Source organism: Zootoca vivipara, chromosome 2 (assembly GCF_963506605.1).
Source record: "Zootoca vivipara chromosome 2, rZooViv1.1, whole genome shotgun sequence".
Taxonomy (NCBI): Eukaryota; Metazoa; Chordata; class Lepidosauria; order Squamata; family Lacertidae; genus Zootoca; species Zootoca vivipara.
In genome coordinates this window covers 119,189,818-119,210,468 of record NC_083277.1, presented here as the reverse complement: position 1 = coordinate 119,210,468, position 20,651 = coordinate 119,189,818, and the positions used below count along the sequence as shown (strand labels likewise).

Here is a 20,651-nt window from a genome sequence, read left to right as displayed (position 1 = left end):
TAATGTATATAAAGCCTGAGGTTTGGGGAAAACTTAACTTCTGTTCTATGAGCTGCAATAAAGAGCATGAAATGACTATGCGACTCCGAGTATATTTCAATAACCACCCATCCACCTTTGCTTGTTCCACAACTGCCTTGAAATACAGAGATTCCAAACAAGCATGCATTGGCAGTGACTATTCCAGGGTTTTTGACAGCCCTATCTGGAGATTCTGGGGATTGAACCTGGGATAATAATAATAATAATAATAATAATAATAATAATAATAATAATAATAATAATAATTTATTATTTATACCCCGCCCATCTGGCCGGGTCTCCCCAGCCACTCTGGGCGGCTTCCAACAGAAGAATAAAACACAACAATCTATTAAACATTAAAAGCCCCCCCTGAACTTCGTGCAAAGCTGACACTCTACCCCTGAGCTACAGTCATTTCCTAATTGCTTGAAGCTATCTTATGCTTAAAATTCTACAAGGCAGGCTTCAGCAGTATGTGGACCAAGAACTCCCAGAAGTGCAAGCTGGATTTCAAAGGGGCAGAGGAACCAGAGACCAAATTGCAAACAGCACTGGATTATGGAGAAAGCTAGAGAGTTCCAGAAAAACGTCTACTTCTGCTTCATTGACTACGCAAAAGCCTTTGACTGTGTCGACCACAGCAAACTATGGCAAGTTCTTAAAGAAATGGGAGTGCCTGATCATCTCATCTGTCTCCTGAGAAATCTCTATGTGGGACAAGAAGTTACAGTTAGAACTGGACATGGAATAACTGATTGGTTCAAAATTGGGAAAGGAGTATGACAAGGCTGTATATTGTCTCCCTGCTTATTTAACTTATGTGCAGAATTCATCATGCGAAAGGCTAGACTGGATGAATCCCAAGCCGGAATTAAGATTGCTGGAAGAAATATCAACAACCTCAGATATGCTGATGACACAACCTTGATGGCAGAAAGTGAGGAGGAATTAAAGAACCTTTAAATGAAGGTGAAAGAGGAGAGCGCAAAATATGGTCTGAAGCTCAACATCAAAAAAACCAAGATCATGGCCACTGGTCCCATCACCTCCTGGCAAATAGAAGGGGAAGAAAAGGAGGCAGTGAGAGATTTTACATTTCTTGGGCTCCATGATCACTGCAGATGGTGACAGCAGTCACAAAATTAAAAGACGCCTGCTTCTTGGGAGAAAAGCAATGACAAACCTAGACAGCATCTTAAAAAGCAGAGGCATCATCTTGCCGACAAAGATCCATATAGTTAAAGCTATGGTTTTCCCAGTAGTGATGTATGGAAGTGAGAGCTGGACCATAAAGAAGGCTGATCGCCGAAGAATCAATGCTTTTGAATTATGGTGCTGGAGGAGACTTTTGAGAGTCCCATGGACTGCAAGAAGATCAAACCTATCCATTCTTAAAGAAATCAGCCCTGAGTGCTCCCTGGAAGGACAGATCGTGAAGCTGAGGCTCCAATAGTTTGGCCACCTCATGAGAAGAGAAGACTCCCTGGAAAAGACCCTGATGTTGGGAAAGATGGAGGGCACAAGGAGAAGGGGACGACAGAGGATGAGATGGTTGGACAGTGTTCTCGAAGCTACCAACCTGAGTCTGACCAAACTGCGGGAGGCAGTGGAAGACAGGAGTGCCTGGCGTGCTATGGTCCATGGGGTCACGAAGAGTCGGACACGACTAAACAACAGCAACAATCTTATGCTAGACTTTAGATCTCTCCCTACTCAGTGCTTATGTCCTTTATGGCATCAAAGTATGACACTTAAGAATCATAGAAGCTGCAATCCTATACACTTGAACTGTGAGCCAGCCCCATTGAGCCCCTTTGTGGGGTTTACCTAGGGCTGGCCCCACCGATGAGGCAAGGTGAGGTGCCACCCTCGAGTGGCAGGATCCATAGGGGCAGCAGATCTGGCCTCCAATGAATGCCGCCATGATGGCAGTGACAGCTGCAGTGCTCTCCTTAGAGGCTAGACCTGCCGTCTCCTTGTCAGTCAACCCAATACCACCTCTATAGTGACTTCTTGGCAAATAGGATGTGCTGCTGGTCCCCTCTCAGCACTAGGGAGGAAATGACAGAGGCTGCCCACTGTGGTCTTCTGGGCTCTGCACTCACCTGGTATGATTTTCCTCCCATGATGGCCTTTGATTCCCACTTCAATGTTCATGTAAGGTTGATGGATTCTCTCCCCTCTGTTCCCAGTGTAGACCTTCACTCACTCCTTCCTTCCTGGAGAGGAGTGCCATTTTGTGGTTAGCCTCATGGGCTGGCCTTCAACTTACCTCCGAGTAAACATGCATTGGGATGCACTGTGTATTTCCTTTATTCCTTTTAATTGGTTTTCTGGATGGTGGGTGTTCCAGGTGTTGTTACGAACCCAAATCCCCTGGGGAGGAAGCGTATTAGAAATTGGGCTGACTAAATGTTTCCTGCACCTTGTGGAAGTTGCTGATCTTTTGCTATGTGAAAGAATTGTGCAGTCAAGGGAAATAGCACTTTAATTTGTGCAATTACCGGGAACTCTATTCTCTTTTGGGAGCTGTGGACAAGCTGCAAGACAACGGTGTTCTGCTGGGGCTTCCAAAAACTTTAGGGTGGCCAGATTCAAAAGAGGGTGGGGGTGCTCCTGGACCTCCTGCACAGAACAGCCAATTTCAGAAAGTGGAGGCTGTCTTGCCAGCCGCACCTTCTGCAATTTCTGAAGATCCCCTGTGCGCCCATCCTCTCTGGTCCTGGTGTTGTGTGGAGTCATTGGTTCTGGAAATGCACCTTGTGCATTCTCTGTTGCTGCCTCTTACTCACACACCCTCACACCCTCAAGAGAGGAGCGATAGCGAAGTCAGACTAACCCCCCTGCTCTAATTAAGCCGCCTCTGATGCCCGCAGCTCTCTTTCAGAACGCCTATTCTCTTGCCCTTGAAATCACTCCTGAAAATCCTTTTTTTCCTTCAAAGATATTAATCCTCACCTGTTATAGAAATCAATCCTTGGTACATGTAACTGTGTTTACACACTTCTTTGCCCATAACACTTGACTCTGTCGACTACCCTCCCTCACTTGAAATTTTAGACGGTAAGCTTTGGGGGGGGGGCAAGGATATGCCTTTTCTTTTTGAAATGATACCTATAAAGCATAGTTGCTTTATATGATAATTTAGTATGATTATAGGGCCATTAAGGTGATGGCTTTAAGTACCACTTTAATGTCACTAGAATCCTAGTTGTATAAGATTGTGTTTTTAAGCAGAATGAAGGACTGATACTTCATATACAAAATTTATCTACAATTAATTAATGCTCAGAAGCTTGCAGCGGAGGGTCGGACTCAAGCCCAGGAAAGGATTTTCTTCTGTTTATTCCCAATAAACAAAATAAGGTGAATGATTGAATATTTCTGTGGCTCCAAAACACTCACCCACTGTTAAGAGGAGCTGAATTCTGTAAGATGTGTTTTGTTTGTGCAAGCCCATCACATTTGCATACTTTTGCATAACACCTACTGATTCTACATGGACACATGGAAGGAGTCTGGCCCTGGCCACAAGAAAGCTAATGCCAGCAATCTTAGTAAGAGATTATTGGCCTTAGAGAGTAAGCTACAAAACCTGGAGTCCCTGATTTGCGTCTCACCTCTGCCATGAGCTTATGAGGTGGCCAAAGGCAAATTATTCTCTCTCTCAATTTCCACTTCCAGAGTGGGCTGAAGATGATGATGATGATGATAATGACTTGTCTTACATAGTGGTTTAAAGATTACAAGAACTAGTATAAGGGTACTCCCAGCTTTCTTAGGATCTCCTGAAATCACCATACTAATCCAAAGTTACATGCAGTACAATTCTACAGATTCAATGGGACTTACTCCCAAGTAGGCAGGTGTAGGATTGCAGCCTAACTCACTCTCTGCCTTCTGAGAGTGTGCTGACAGTGCGATCTTATGCATATCTGCCCACATGTAAGCCCCATTGAGTCAGATGGGGTCACATTTACTCCAGGTAAATGTGTGCAGCATCACAGCCCACAACAGACTTCTTTGTTGCTTTCTGAAATGCCAGAATGAGGAACCTATGGACCTCCAGAGATACTGTGGGACTCCAGCTCCCATTAGCCCCAGCCAACATGACCAGTAGTCAGGGATAATGGGAGCTGAAGTTCCACCAACATTTGAAGGGCCACAGGTTCCCTACCTCTGGCCTAATTTCATAGTAGTAGAAAGAAGGGGAAAATGGGTGACAGAGAGAAAGAGAGAGCAGAGGCGGTAGAGGGTGTGTGTGCTGTACCCCCTTTGGGCTCTGCCTCCACCTACTGTCAACAACATGTGCTCCCTGCCACAGATCATGCTCAAACAGAATCCCCTGCCCACTCCTGATCCTCTGGGATGAAATGGGAAGGAACTGGGTGGGCTGTGCTTTGGGAGAGCATCTTCTACGTGCAGCACATCTCAGACTAATGTCTCCTTGACTTTGCCCTTGCTGTTGGCTCCGAAGCACTTTAAACACCCATTCTGTTTCTTGTCCCCCCACCCCCACCCCATCCTTCAGTGGCATCGCAGCTTGCCTTCCACCTTTCCTGGTTAATTGAAAAGATAGTGGGCCCAGATTACAGCCTTGCTGTGTAAATTGCTCAGGATGGGAGGCTGGCTTGACAGCCGGCGAGGGAGATGCTCTGGCCAATGAATCAATCATGAGGCAGTGGAACCGGAAAGTCTGCTCTGGGCGACATCGCCCAATCCCCCTCACCGGCCTAGCCAAGGTGATGATTATTCACATAAAACAGAGGCTGATAGAATGTGTGATGCCGTAATCCAAGTTGTCATGAGCTTTGCTGTGCCTTGGATGTAGAACTGGTGCTGGACCACACATTATAATGTGTATTATTACTTATTCTTCTTACTGTGAAGCACCAGCTGCTGTGTTAGATGAAGTGCAAGTTAGAATCATAGAATCGTAGAGTTGGAAGAGACCACAAGGGCCATCCAGTCCAACCCCCTGCCGAGCAGGAAACACCATCAAAGCATTCTTGACATATGCCTGTCAAGCTCTGCTTAAAGACCTCCAAAGGAGGAGACTCCACCACACTCCTTGGTAGCAAATTCCACTGCCGAACAGCTCTCACTGTCAGGAAGTTCTTCCTAATGTTTAGGTGGAATCTTCTTTCTTGTAGTTTGAATCCATTGCTCCGTGTCCGCTTCTCTGGAGCAGCAGAAAACAACCTTTCTCCCTCCTCTATATGACATCCTTTTATATATTTGAACATGGCTATCATATCACCCCTTAACCTTCTCTTCTCCAGGCTAAACATACCCAGCTCCCTAAGCCGTTCCTCATAAGGCATCTTTTTCAGGCCTTTGACCATTTTCGTTGCCCTCCTCTGGACACGTTCCAGCTTGTCAGTATCCTTCTTGAACTGTGGTGCCCAGAACTGGACACAGTTGAAGGCAGGGGCTCCTCTGAGCAACCTGTTTTTGAGCATTCATTCTGATTCGTTTGCATGTAGCTTACATGGAGGTAGACTATGTCTGGTTTTCATTGAGCATTTGTTCTGATTTGTTTAAGGGGCAGCTATGCCACAATGAGCGTTTATCCTGATTTGCTTGTGGGGTGTTATTCAGTTGTTCCTCCTACACTTTCCAGTGCACTTCCCTGTTGCTTTTTGTTGCACAAGAGCCCTTTAATCATAAGAGTATATGAATAACCTCTTGGATCCAGCCAGTGGCCCATCTAGTCCATAGCTGCCAAGTCTCCCGTATTCCCCGGGAAACCCCCGTTTTTCCAGCTGTTCCTAGCTGAAAAAACGGATTTTTTTGTTTTCCCCCGGTTTATTCTGGCGCGGCGGCCATTTTGGAACTTGGCGGAGCATGCTCAGAAACAACTTTTGATGCTGCTCCGCCCAGTTCCAAAATGGCTGCAGTGCGACTTCTGGCGTGGCGGCCATTTTGGAACTGGGCAGAGCAGCATCAAAAGTCACTTCTGAGCATGCTCCGCCCAGTTCCAAAATGGCGGCAGCGCTACTTCCGGTCTGCTATTTCCGGTCCAATCCCTTATTTCTCAGACAGGAACTTGGCAGGTATGATCTAGTCCTGCATTCTGTTCTCACAGTGGCCAACCAGATACCTGTTGGAAACCTGCAAGCAGGTCGTGAGTGCAAGAGCAGCCCTCTCCCCTCCTCCAGTTTCCAGCAGCTGGGATTCGGAAGCATTGCTGCTTCTGCCCTTGGGGGCAGAGCATAGCCATTGAGGCTAGTAGTCACAGAGGGCTCATCCACACACACCTTTTGCCCCACACTTTCTAGGCACAGATGCATGCTTTCCCTGTCTGTGTCCAAGCATTGTTTTGCTTTTTGCCCTACCACTTTCCCAAGTGAAACCTACTCTTTACAGTAATGCTGAATTGGGCTTTGTGTGTGTGACATTTAAGGTTTTCTGTGAATTGCCATTGGCTCTGATTCAGCAGTAAAGGGTGGGTTTTCTTGAGGTAAGCGCTGGTTGGGGCGGGAGGAGCTCGGACACAGAGCTTTAAAGTGCAGGCTTTGTCTTAGAAACATGGACAAAAGGAGGTCTGGATGAGCCCTGATAGCCTTATCAATTGACAGCCTTATTTAATCCACTTTAAATACACAAACCTGAAGCTTGGATACTACTTCAATCCCTTCCACAAAATACTGAATGTCTGGAGGCACCTTAAAACATGTACAGCACCTAGCACAGTGGCTTATAAGAGGGATGGGGAACTTTTGGTCCTCCTGATGTTGTCAGATGCCAGCTCCCATATGCAGCCCTCCCCCTACAAATAGCAGAAAGTTGTAAGTCAAGGAACCCCCCCTACCCCTGGTTTGTTATATAAAATTGGCAATTAGCCATTGTTGGAGGGTTGCTGTCCATAGTACGTGGCAGGCTTCCTCTTTTGCCTGCTTTTGTGTTAGGAAAGACTCTCCACGAAATTCATGGGCCATCTCCCCCTTTCTCCAGTGCAGTCTTTATTTTCTAATGTTTTATCAGCTTGCTTAATTAAAACCCTGTTCATTATACAGAGCTCAGGGCTTCCCTTTGTTCTCACAGAGCAAAACATTTGCTGCTTTATTATCCCCCATGATTGATTGATTGATTGATTGATTTATTACGGTTCTTGACCAGCACACATAAATATGCAATAATAATAATAATAATAATAATAATAATAATAATAATAATAATAATTTATTATTTATACCCCGCCCATCTGGCCGGGTTCCCCCAGCCACTCTGGGCGGCTTCCAACAAAATATTAAAATACAGAAATCAATCAAACATTAAAAGCTTCCCTAAACAGGGCTTTTAAAAAGCTTTCCCTAAACATAAAACAATAAAAGAAAAACAGTAATAATCTAAAAATAGGCAATAAATATAGGTTTTAACAATTGTTTAAAAGAAAACTGATTAAAATGAGTGTTACTACTTAGGGAGGTAGAGTACAGCAATTATTAACACTGGGTCCTCTTTAGCTAGTCCTGAAGATGTTCTGAAGATATTTGGACACTGCAAATTAGATTAGACCGAATTTTCATGACTAGCACAGAATTTGGCTACCTTCGCTGACACATTAGAGTTAGCGTCGGAAAGAAGCCACTCTATATAGAAATTATCCGAGTGTCCAGGTAGCTCTGCCAGTATAGTGTGGATAAGCTCGCCTCGCACCTCCTCGTAGAAGCAGCATCGCAAAAGTATATGGCTGATAGATTCCACTTCTCCTGATCCGCACAGGCAGCATCTCTCACATAAGGGGATCCGTGGAGAACTGCTGAAGGCATTATGCAGTTACGGGCCAAAGTGAATGCTCTTCTATGAGAGGGTATTTCCAGGTGGAATAAATATCTGGCTGGGCGGGCCAAGTATTTCCTTTCCTCCTCAATTAGAAAGTGAGGTACTTTACTCAAATCCTTCCGTCTTTCTATATCTATAATCCTCTGTTTAATAAGGGTCTTTGCTGTATTAAGATCACGTGACATAAGGCTGGATGGATTGAGGCCTATACTCAGCATTTTATTCACTATGGTCTTGCTCCAGAGGGATTGATAGTTATCTTTCACTAGCAACAAAAGTAGGCCCTGAGGGTTCATGTTAAGTTTCAGCCATAGATTGCAAGCCTGCATCCCCACATGGTTGGAGACTTGTCAAAACAGATCTCTTTGAGATCCCATACTATTTGGGGATGGCTTCAGCCCACTTATGCCTATATTATCACCATCTCCATCCTGCCCATTTAGCTAGAGAACTCAGGCCAGCATACGTTGTTCTCCCTTCCACCTGACTTATCTTTACAACAATCCTGTGAGGGAGATTAGGCTGAAAGAGGCCCTTGGCCCAAGGCTACTCATTAGGCTGGAGCAGACAATGTTCTGCTATCCAGGTGGTGTTTGACCTCAACTCTCATCATCGCTGACCATTGGCTATGCTGACTGCTTCACTCCTAATGGGTGATGCTACATGCAGGGTGATATCACTGGTTTTCCATCCCTTCACGTTCTTCCGCATGACTTGCTTCCAGGATTCATGTGACTCGACCGGAGGCAGCAGTAATTGCTCAAATGCATGAGCCTGGGCTCTGTAATTGAATTTGCAGTCCCAAATCCAATTGCCAGGTGCTGGTTAACACGCTCAAGGGCCTGCAATGGCATTAGGGGGCTCCTCAGTCATTTCTCAGCCTTGTAGCTGGCCAGGAAAATGCATCTCCCCCCCCCCAACATTGCCCTGACTCAGAGCCATCTGGATCTGTGAAGTGGAAAGAAAGTCTTTGAAATGCTGCAGTGTGACACTGATGTATGCAGGAACGTCTTCGAAGCTCCTAGACAAAGGAGCATATGGAACTGTTTTAGAATGACTCGGATTGTTAGTCTATCTAGTTCAGAATTGCCTATCCCTGATCAGCAGGGCCTCTCCAGGGCTTCAGGCAGGAGTCTTTCTCAGCCCTACTTTAGTGATGCTGAGGAGTGAACCTCGGGACCATTTGCAGATACAGCATATTCTCAACACAATTCAGAAATCCCAGCCAGCTCTTCCAAATCCAGCAGAATCCCAGGGTTCCTAAACCAGACAGGGTTAACATCTTCAGCCCCAGTCTCTTCCAGGCGTGTGTGTGAGACTTGGAAGTCATATCCCAGGCAATAAGAATGTGCATTCTAAGAATGTAAAAAGAGCCCTGCTAGATCAGGCCAAAGTAGTCCCATCTACTCTGTTCTTACAATGACCAACCAGATGCCTGTGAGAAGCCTACAAGTAAGTGGAACCGGAGCTCAACAGCACTTGTCATTCCCAGCAACTGGTGAGGCATACTGCCTCCAACAGAGGCATACTGCCTCCAACAGTGGAGGTGAAATATAGCCACCTTACAAACATTAAGTGCTGACATTCATACTATCTCATTTCTTTAAAAAAAAATAGATTTTTATATTCTTTTTTTATATAAAAAACCCTACCCTTCCTCTCACTGTATCCCCCTCTGCCTGCTTTATCCTGACAACAACCCTGTGAGGTAGGACAGGCTGCAAGGTTACTCAGGGTCACCTGGTGAGAATCATAGCTGAGTGAGGATCCCAGTCCCAGACTGACCTTCTGACTACTGTGCTACACTGGCTTTCCTTGCCACAGAGAGGACTGCTGAGCTGTGAGCCAAGGCTGTTAACTCACTGGACCAAAAGTGGATTGTAATGGTAGTGAAGCCTGTGCAGAAGACCTATCCATGGAGCATTCATCCTTGCGGCTGTTGTCAGGTGATGTCAGTTGCTTATTGAACAGTCATTCTGATTTCTTCGTTGGGAGGTAGATGCTGCTGCTGCTGCTGCTGTTGTACCAAAGGAGTGCAATCCCACACTTCTCAGTTCATTCCCCTTAATGTATAAAGTCTGATCTTTCGGGGAAGTGGGCTTCTTGTGCAAGACTCCCCCACGACCAAGCTGAATTTGCCAGAAGGCAACTGAATCCAACCCCAAAGTAGTGACAGTCTGGAAGCGCCCTTGCTCAGACACCCTCCCCTCGCCCCTTCTGCAGTGGCACGGGGCTGTAGGCAGGCTTGATGTAGAGAACAAGCCCTTCCAGGGGTGCCTGTGCAGAAAGGTCACCTGCTAGGTAATGGGTAATCTCCTGTCCTGGTGGCTTTTAGGAGCCTTGGGCATTTTTGGAAGACTGCATCACACACAGAGAGAGACCTCCTCCCTACATGTGTCCATCTCTGCTCAGTAGCTTGAGTCTCTCAGGTTGTCATGGTAATAGAACACCGCAGCAAAGCCCATAAGAGCAAACAGATTCCTAGTGTAGGAACTCAGCGGGCTGGAGTGAAATCCCACTGAAACCATTCCCCTTTGTTTGTGCTTGGGGACACTGCTGGGGAGGCACAGATGGTTGAGGGGCCCTAGGCAAACTCCCCTCCACATGCCCAGGAGCACCTGAATCCTACTCCCCACCTCCCATGCACAGTGCATTGCATTGGTGGTGCTGAGTAGCGCCACTGAGCATATCTGAGCATCTTTGCCATTGGAAACTTCCCATGGCATCTGTGGGCCATGTAAATCCTTTCCTGTGGGAGAACAGCCAGCAATGACATTTTTATTTTAAGGAGGGAAATTACAAGTGCAAGGCCTGTGCAAAGCAAAATAATCCCCCCTCTGGGATGCATTTGTTAAGGAGGAGAGCGCAGACTCCTTAGCCTCTGCAAGGAACGACACCATTGAGAAGCAGATGGCTTTGTCTTCTCCTTCTCTTTTGACTCTGATCCCTTGTCCTGCAGCACAGATCTCTCTGCTTTGGAGTGCCAGCCTGGGAATTGGCTAAGTGGCTCTTTATGCGCAATTGCTATTCCCTTGGCCAGCCGGGGCACCAACCTGCCCTTTCAAGAAAGCAATAAAAGCCCAGCTGGTCCCCTGTTTGTGAAATGCAAGCCAGGTCTTTGCTGCAGAGGAAATGGGGAAGAGTTGGCGTACAAGACACGCAAAGAAAGACTTCAGCTTGAAGGAGCCTGAAGCAATTCTGCATCTGCGTGGGAGAGGATTTAAACAGGTGTGATTATTTAAGAGGGGGAAGAGCATACAACCACTGCAGAATGCAAAAGGCAGCTTGGATACAAATGGCAAGTCTAGCTCAATACTGGAGAGGCAGAAATTAGATTACCTTTTCCTTTGCCATGCTATGCTAACCTGGTGCGATGGTTAGTGTTGAACTGTGACCTGAGAGACCAAGGTTCAAATCTTCACTCAGCCATGAAGCTCACTGGGTATGACCTTGAACTGGTAACCATTTCTCAGACTAACCTACCAGTACCTCACAGGGTTGTTGGGAGGAGGAAATGGGGAGGAGAATCATGTACACCACCTTGAGATCCTTAGATTATTTAATAAACAACAGTAACAAACAAACATAGTAGGCTACTAAACAGACCAAGATCTGTTTCTTACCTGCATTGCAGGGGTTGGCCCAGGTGACCCCTGGGGTCTCTTCCAAACGCCAGCTAATTCTATGATTCTACCTAGGCTGCAATCCTAGCCATGCCTGCTCAGAAGCAAGTTCTGTTGAATTCTGTAGGACTTGCTCTCAGTTAAATAGGGTTAGGATTGCCATCTTAGAATCAGGAAGACCAAGTATTTTGACTTTCTAATGTATTTGAGAGATCACTGTAAACAGTTGAAATCATTGGCAGGAATGCATTCACACTTGTAATGTAACATAGATTTGGGATACTATGTTTATATAACAGATAGATTACAGTAAAAGATGCAGGAATAAATTTTTTAATTGGAACCCATGGAGGGAAGGAAGGAGGTCTCAAGGTTCGAAAGAACCTTTTTTTAAAAAAAATGTGTTAAAATGTTATGTTTATGGTGTATAACTTTTATGTTACACACACACTGTGTGTGTGTGTGGCCATCTTACGTGGCAAACCTGTTTCTCGGCCATGTGAGCACTCACATTTGATTCAAAGCAATTCAGCACAGATCCTAATTCACCAACTCAGTGAAAACTAAGCCGATAAAGCAAGGCTGTTTTAAATTAAATTGATAAAATACACACATAAAGCCCAAAGCATATGAAGAATTGCAAATGATCCATGTATAATCTTAACCTGCAAATCAAACTGATCCATTATGCTTTCCTATACAGTGGTACCTCGCAAGACGAATTTAATTCGTTCCGCGAGTTCAATTCGTTTTGCGAAAAATTCGTCTTGCGAATCACAGTTTCCCATAGAAATGCATTGAAATTTCTTTCTTTTTTGCCCATAGGAATGCATTAATTAAATTTCAATGCATTCCTATGGAAAACAGCGATTCGCAAGATGAATTTTTCGCAAAATGAATTCGTCTTGCGAGTCACCATCAGATCGCAAGACACATTCATCTTGCGAAAAATTTGTCTTGCAGGGCATTCGTCTTGCGAGGTACCACTGTACCTTTAATTGTTTACTAACTTGGTCCAATTGATTATTATTGTTTTGAGTCCACCTATTCCAGTTACTGAAAATAAAATAAAAAAGTAGGTCACCACCAACAGAGAAAGAATGCTTAGCAAAAAAAATTGAAGGTAGAAATGATGTATAAATTTACAGAATTCATTGGACTGAGACAAGATAGACAAGATAAAATTTTAAAGAAAAGTGGAATCCTCTAATTGAATTTATGAAGAATAAATATAACATCAATGTCAATGACTAGAATAGCTTCTCTCTGTGGTGTGTGTGTATGTGTGTGTGTGTGTGTAAAAATATAAATTCACTGTGTGTATGCATTTAATTATTTGTTGTAATGACTGTATATTCTTCAGATTTAATAAAGTGTAATGATTTTATTTTAATGGTCAGTACAGTTCCCCATTTGGACGCAGGTGGCGCTGTGGGTTAAACCACAGAGCCTAGGGCTTGCTTATCAGAAGGTTGGCGGTTCGAATCCATGTGACGGGGTGAGCTCCCATTGCTCGGTCCCAGCTCCTGCCCACCTAGCAGTTCGAAAGCACGTCAAAGTCCAAGTAGATAAATAGATACTGCTACAGTGGGAAGGTAAACGGCGTTTCTGTGTGCTGCTCTGGTTCACCAGAAGCGGCTTTGTCATGCTGGCCACATGACCTAGAAGCTGTACGCCAGCTCCCTCGGCCAATAACACGAGATGAGCACTGCAACCCCAGAGTCAGTCACCACTGGACCTAATGGTCAGGGGTCCCTTTACCTTTACCTTTACAGTTCCCCATTACTATACATTGCCTTTTACCTTCTCTGAGTGACATACCTTAGAACCTCTGACCTTACTGTTTTGTTTTTAAACTGCTTTAATATCCATGCTCTTTCTTTTTCTTCTTTTTCCCCCAAGGGGAAATTATAAAGCAAGATGCTTATACAAATTCCAAAGATATTGGTGAGAATGTTTGCAATTTGCAAAGTGACCATGAACAGTTGATAATGTATACCGGCACTTATCCAATCTGTCCTGCAGAAAAACAGCAAAACCAAGCCATGACTTAGTGCAGGGATACTAATCTGCGGCTTCTTTCCTTGTATATTTTAATTAACGGTGTCTTGATGCTCTGATGCTCTAGTGATGTGATGGAATTGTTTTTGTGTATTGTAACGATATATGGATTTTATAGTTTATTTCATAGTTTTACTGGTAATCAGCTCAAAAGCCATTTTGGCTTGACAGATAAATGAAGTAAAACAACATAAAATGTTTAAGACATTTTCGCATCAAGGAATGCTTAATTTCCCACAGGGGTGGATCTACCAGGAAACTAATGAAGCTTCAGCTTCAGGGATCCTCATCCCGGAGGGGCCCCAGAAGCAACTATAGTCCACTTTGCTTAAAATTTTGGCCCTAGTAGACCCAATTTGTGGAGGATGTGGTGTGTCAGCTGACTCATCCCTAGATGCAGGGTCAGCTCCCTTGTGGCAACTTTTGTGGTCCTTTTGAGCCACCATACTTGCACATGTCAGCAACAGGAAGTGGTTGATTTATTTGTGAGATCACAAAGCAGGTTGCCTCCTTCTGCCCTTTCAAGCCACTGCACTTGTGCATATCAATAGGAGGAAGGTTTGGGTTGATCTTCGGGACTGCAAAGAAACCTCTGACATTTTCCATGCCTTCTGGTAGGCAGGTGGCTGGGTCACCCCAACCCACCCCAAAGCATAGCATCATAATGTTCAACTGGACTGTGTGAGCCATGCACAGGAACTAGAGAATCAGGTTGTTGGACTCAGGCCCAGTGGACTATTTCTCTTGCTTCTGGGTGTGAAGTTGGAGGGAGCTTTGGTTTCCTTGGCCATAGCTGCTTTCTCTTCTTGGGCTTTGCTGAGCCAAGTGATGCAGAGTGTGGGGTGGTGGATAAACATGACAACTTGGCATTGGTAGCTGTGAGGCTGCTTTTCACATTTTCACGGAACCTTCAGCCTTCACCCAGCTGACACAGGGCGCAGCAGATGGATTGCTGAGCAGAGCAAGATGGTCTGAGCATAAAAAGGTAAAGGTAAATAACCCCTGATAGTTAAGTCCAGTTGTGAACGACTCTGGGGTTGCAGCACTCATCTCGCTTTACTGGTTGAGGGAGCCGGCATTTGTCCGCAGACTGTTTTTCCGGGTCATGTGGCTAGCATGACTAAGCCGCTGCCGGCGAAACCAGAGCAGTGCACGGAAATGCTGTTTACCTTCCCACCAGAGTGGTACCTATTTATCTACTTGCACTTTGACGTGCTTTCGAACTGCTAGGTTGGCAGGAGCTGGGACCGAGCAACAGGAGCTCGCCCTGTCATGGGGATTCAAACTTCCGATCGGCAAGCTCTAGGCTCTGTGGTTTAGACCACAGCGCCACTTGAGTGCCTTTTGGCCTGAGCATTTAACCACCAAATAGAGCATGAGACTCTTAATCTCAGGGTCATGGGTTTGAGCTGCACATTAGGCGAAAGTGCTCTCCCCAGGAGTTATGCCTGGTGCCATCATTGCCTGTTTTATGCACCAGGCAAATACGGTACCTTTTTTTTTACCCAGGCCTTTGACTCTTAATTTGGAGGGTGATTTATTAGGTCTGTGGCCTCTTTTTAAAATGCTCATTCCTTTTGTAAGGTAAAAGGTAAAAGTAAAGGACCCCTGGATGGTTAAGTCCAGTCAAAAGCAACTACAGCATTGGGTTGCGGCGCTCATTTCGCTTTCAGGCTGAGGGATCCGGCGTTTGTCCACAGACAGTTTTCCGGGTCATGTGGCCAGCAGGACTAAACCACTGCTGGTGCACAGAGGACTGTGATGAATGCCAGAACGCACAGAAGCACCGTTTACCTTCCCGCCAGAGTGGTACCTATTTATCTACTTGCACTTTTGGCATGCTTTGGAACTGCTAGGTTGGCAGGAGCTGGGACAGAGCAACAGGAGCTCACCCTGTCGTGGGGATTCGAACCGCTGATCTTCAGCAAGCCCTAGGCTTTGTGGTTTAGACCACAGCACCTTTAGTGTGGTGGATAAATCTATATATAAGGATGAGCATTTTAAGTTCTGGCTTTATTCTTTTTAAATTTGGTTTTATTGTTTCTTGTTATTCCTATTCTCACTTTAAAAGTCACTTTGAGACACTTCTTCATAAAAGGAGGCAAATAAATCAGTAATGAATGGTGGTAATTCCCGCGATTGTATCTGTTGTCACTAGCCGTTCGAAACCTAGCCCTCTCTATCAATTTTTTTCTCAGTAAGGTAAGAAGGGATTCAAGAATGACAGTAAATGAGCACAGATCTTCACAAACAAATTGGTGCCTGAATAGGATACATAGCTGCCAAGTTTTCCCTTTTCTCGCGAGGAAGCCTATTCAGCATAAGGGAAAATCCCTTAAAAAAAGGGATAACTTGGCAGCTATGATAGGATATGGAATCAACACCTATAGGCTCCAGTGTTATACATTCTTAAAAAGGTAAAGGGACCCCTGACCATTAGGTCCAGTCGTGACCGACTCTGGGGTTGTGGCGCTTATCTCGCGTTATTGGCTGAGGGAGCCGGCGTAGAGCTTCCAGGTCATGTGGCCAGGTCATGTGACGAAACAGAGCAGCACACAGAAACGCCGTTTACCTTCCCGCCAGAGAAGGTTTATCTACTTGAACTATTTATCTACTTGCACTTTTGGCATGCTTTCGAACTGCTAGGTTGGCAGGAGCAGGGACCGAGCAACGGGAGCTCACCCCGTTGTGGGGATTCGAACCGCCGACCTTCTGATCGACAAGCACTAGGCTCAGTGGTTTAACCCACAGCGTGGGTGTAAATCCCCAGTGACTTCAGTAGGGCTTCCTCCTGAGTAGATGTGCATAGGATTGCACTATTTTCAAAGAGAGGCTCAATAACAGCTGTTAAAAGAGATATATCCACAAACAAAACAGAAAAGCAGCTGTTCAAGGTCACCTGTGAAGTGAGCCCCTGCTGCAGCTTCTCCCCCATGCTCCCTTCACCACGTCTTTCCAATATTGGCTTTATTTTTTAATTGATGCACTGATTATGGTGATGTACAAGCAGAACATGTTAAGTGGAGGCAAACGGGCATTCCTACATCAAGCTGCAGACACCTAGAGAATAACTTGTGAATCCTGGTCTCCTGTTGCAAACTAAGTTCCACTCAGAGTAGACCCATTGAAATTAACAGGCCTAAGTTTACCATCAATTCCAGTGGACAGGAATTGGCATTTTGGCATCTGAGGTTGACCACAAAATGGCGCCTACCTCCTCACCAGGGAATATCTATACCAGGAACAAGGGGGGCGGGGAGAAAGATCTACATCAGGATCTGCTGCCCCTGTGGATCCTGCCACCTGAGGCAGTCACCTCACGTTGCCTCATGGGTGGGCCGGCCCTGCCAGTGGGTCAACGCTGGGCAGGACCAACATTTGATATAACCCCATATTCATTTATGACTGCTATATGCCATCCTATTGCATAGTTTTCTGGGTGGCTTGCAATAAATAGGTTTAAAAACAATTTAAATACAAAATAAAACCTAAAAGCATAAAAGAAAAGGGAATAGAACCCCTATATCAATTGAACTAAACTGAAACCCACTGTGTTCCTAAAGTTAAAAGCACAGATTTTTTAAAAAACGGGGACATAGAGTACCTATTTTTAAAGCCACCCCCATTTGCTCGCACAATTTCAGTTAACCTCGGCTGGAAACATTCAACTCTCTCAGCTTTGTGCATGTTTGTTTTCATACCCCACTTATTTCCATGCTCCAAGCTCCTAATAGGTGACTCCCCAAACACTCCAGAGAGATTCTTAGCTATCAGAAGACCTATCTCCTCTCATTATCTCCCATTGTTGAAACATCAACCTCCAGCAATCAGTCAAACAAAGAAGAGGTCAGCCAGTTGCCTTATATTACCTCTGAAAACTTAGCAAGAAAAGAAACACAGGAAAAGGGAAACAATTTCTTATTCAGCAGTTGTGGCAAAGAGTTATTCTTTGAGGGCAGAATGGCATGTTTGGAGAAACCTAGGACTGCCATCAAAAATGGAAAGCCCTTGTTGAGATCCCTTTCTTGTTCTGACTCATCGTGTTGCAAGTTGCTTCAATTTCCCCCACATCACATCCTTGGCTTCCCTGGGTAGAGAAGTGCAGGATGGCAGAGGCAGCCAATGTGGGGGTCTTCTAGGTGTTGGTGGACCACAGAACTGTGTCTTATGGAAGGAGAGAACTCATTCTAGGTTGCATCAACAGAAGTCTAGTGTCCAGATCAAGGGAAGTAATAGTACCACCCTATTCTGCCTTGGTCAGCCCACACCTGACCACAATTTAAGAAGGATATTGACAAGCTGGAATGTGTGCAGAGGAGGGAAACCAAGATAATCAAGCGTATGGAAACCAAGACTTATGAGGAGTGGTTGAAGGAGCTGGGTATGTTTATCCTGGAAAAGAGGAGACTGGGAGAAGAGAAGATAGCCATCTTCAAATATCTCAAGGGTTGTCAAATGGAAGATGGAGTAAACTTGTTTTCTCCTGCTCCAGAGGATAGGATGTGAACCAATGGCTTCAAGTTACAAGAAGGGAGATTCTGACTAAACATCAGGAAGAACTTTCTGGTAGTAAGAGCTGTTTGACAGCGGAACCATCTGCCTCAGGAGGTTGTAGACTCTCCTTCCTTGGTGGTTTTTAAGCAGAGATTGTATGGCCACCTGCCATAGATGCTTTAGCTGAGATTACTGCATTGCAGGGGGCTGGACTAGATCAGGGACATCCAACTTCCAAGAGACTGCGATCTATTCCCTGAAAAACAAAAACAAACTAGCAGTGATCTACCCATTTTGGGGGGTGGGGAACCCAAAGTTGTTGAGCTTTTTTTTAGGGGGGGGAACCCAAAGTTGTTGAGCTAACTGGGTACTAAATATGCTAACAGTGATTACTTCTTCTTCCGTCTTTGCGATCGTGCGTGAATGAAGGGCAGAGCCGGAAGCTCTTTTTTCCCCCATGAAGGAAAATGAGCTCGTGATCGAACGCTAGCATAAGGGGATCAACCTGTGGATCATGGCCAACCAGTTGGCTGCACTGGATGATCCTTGGGGTTCCTTCCAACTCTACAATTCTATGATTCAGCAGGGATCTGCTAGTTTTGGCAGCAGGCTTGCGTTTTTCTTAACAGGTAGTTTTGCTCCACAGGAAACAACGTGTGTCTGTGTGTGTGTGTGTATGTGTGTGTGTGTGTGTGTGTGTGTGTGTGTGTTGTGTGGATGCCTGATGATCGTCTTCCAAAGCAACTACTCTATTCCAAACTTAAAAATGGAAAGCGTAATGCTGGTGGTCAACAAAAGAGGTTTAAAGACTGTCTCAAGGCAAATCTTAAAAAAATGTAGTATAAACACTGACAACTGGGAAACACTAGCCTGCGAGCGCTCCAGTTGGAGAACAGCCTTTACCAAAGGTGTCATGGGCTTTGAAGAAACTCAGCTACGAGTGATCGCCAAAGAAGTTTGTGTGTGTGTGTGTGTGTGTGTGTGTGTGTGTGTGTGTGTGTGTGTGGTTTTTACCATTTCATTAAAAGGATAATTACGCTGTAATGATCTCTACTCATTTGGCTCTCCTGAAGTGTTCATGTTTTTACGTTAATGTCCTTCAAGCGGAACAATAGGGCTGATTAACCGGAAATGAAACATTATGGACCACACACCCAGCTGAGCTTGATGGCTTGTTATTAACTAGTGATGTGCCCCATCAAGGGAGCAGATGGCCCAGGTGCATTGCTTAACATGCCATTTTGCCATTGTCAAGCTTTCAGCATAGGAGAGCCCCCTATCGGCACCTTGCATCAGGGTGAAACACAACCAACAGAGAGAAGCCAGGAAACTGGGTCTTGTGTATATGAGTGGGGCACTGCAACAGAGTGGTCCAGTGTGGCGTTATTCTGTTCAGGGTTCCAATCACTCTGTTCCATCCCTTCTCCTGCTAGTTTTCTTCTCCCTACCCGCTTAATATGGTAACCATTCAGCATTCCATGCCTACTGAGCATGCTCAGTCCTCATTGGGCTGTTTTTGATTATAACTCATTTTTCAGTTTCCTTTTTGTGGACTGGGGTTTGGACACATATCTGCCCAATCCAGCCACCACATTATCACAGCATTTGAGCAATTTCACTGGTGTAAATGCTATTTGCTCCATTTCTCCCTGGCGGGTCCCTCACAAAGTAATGATGGGAGTGAGGTGCCCTTTGATGGATGACCCAGAGAGCCCTGCAAGGTTCTGCTCCCCCTTACTCATTTCCACCTTCCCTGTGTTCCCATTTCCCCCTCCAGGCTGCGGTACATGGTGAAACAGTTGGAGACGGGAGAAGTGAATCTTGTGGAGCTGAAGAAGAACTTGGAATATACTGCTTCGTTGCTGGAAGCTGTCTACATTGATGAGACCAGGTGAGGCTGTGGGGCTCGTGTGTCTTGCCTGACCCCTTTTTTCAGAGAGGACCCAGAAATAAGCACTGAGCTAGCCACTGGTTTAACTGCAGAACCTGCAAGTCTAGGGAGACTGTTTCAGAAGCTCAGGTGGGTGTTTTCAAGATGGTGTCGGGGCTGGTGTTTTGCATGCTGTCGGAAGCAGTTCAGTAGTGTTGGGACCTGATCCCGAGTCAGATGAGACCTCCTGAGGAGAGGCAGTTCCCTGTAGACTCCAGTACATGCTGGGACCAGGAAGAGTTATGACTCCCTCTAGTACTGACTCTAAAAAGCACACTATCCTTGGGCCCCACTCTTTGCCCTGTGCCCAAACTTTCCCTATGCCACAGAACTCACCATCTCCCCCAAGCTAATCTCCTGGGCTACAAGAATAAAAGATGGCAGTGAAGCCAAAGAGAAGCCCTATTGAGGAGGCAGAGTGCTTGCCCTCTTGCAGGATCAGGCCTTCCAGTGATGCACCAGGAAGGGAATGGTTGGGTGTCAAGGCCTCCTCTAAGAATTCTCCATTGCTGCTGCTGCTGCTGTACCCCCTATTCAACCCATCTCCTTGCAGCCTTTGCTACCTTGTGGACAGCTGCCCTGTTCTTTCAGCGGTTGTGTCCAGGACTCTGGTTCCAATGCTAGCCTTTCCCTCCTAGTTGGACAGCTCCCCCCATTGCCCCTTTTAAGCTGACCTGTGTTTGCAGGAATCGGACAAGCAAAGAGGAAGCCAGCCCTGCACCACTTTGTGA

At 45.6% G+C, this 20,651-nt stretch overlaps 1 protein-coding gene across 6 annotated transcripts in view; it reads left to right on the top strand.

Annotated features, from left to right (window-relative positions):
- Nucleotides 1-20,651, top strand: part of PDE1B (phosphodiesterase 1B) — a 164,571-nt gene that overhangs the window by 110,513 nt on the left and 33,407 nt on the right. For all 6 annotated transcript variants that reach the window (XM_060272137.1, XM_060272138.1, XM_035101300.2 and 3 more), the window contains one exon: nucleotides 19,768-19,881. In XM_060272137.1, the coding sequence (XP_060128120.1) occupies nucleotides 19,768-19,881 (114 nt within the window). The remainder of the gene's footprint in view (nucleotides 1-19,767; nucleotides 19,882-20,651) is intronic.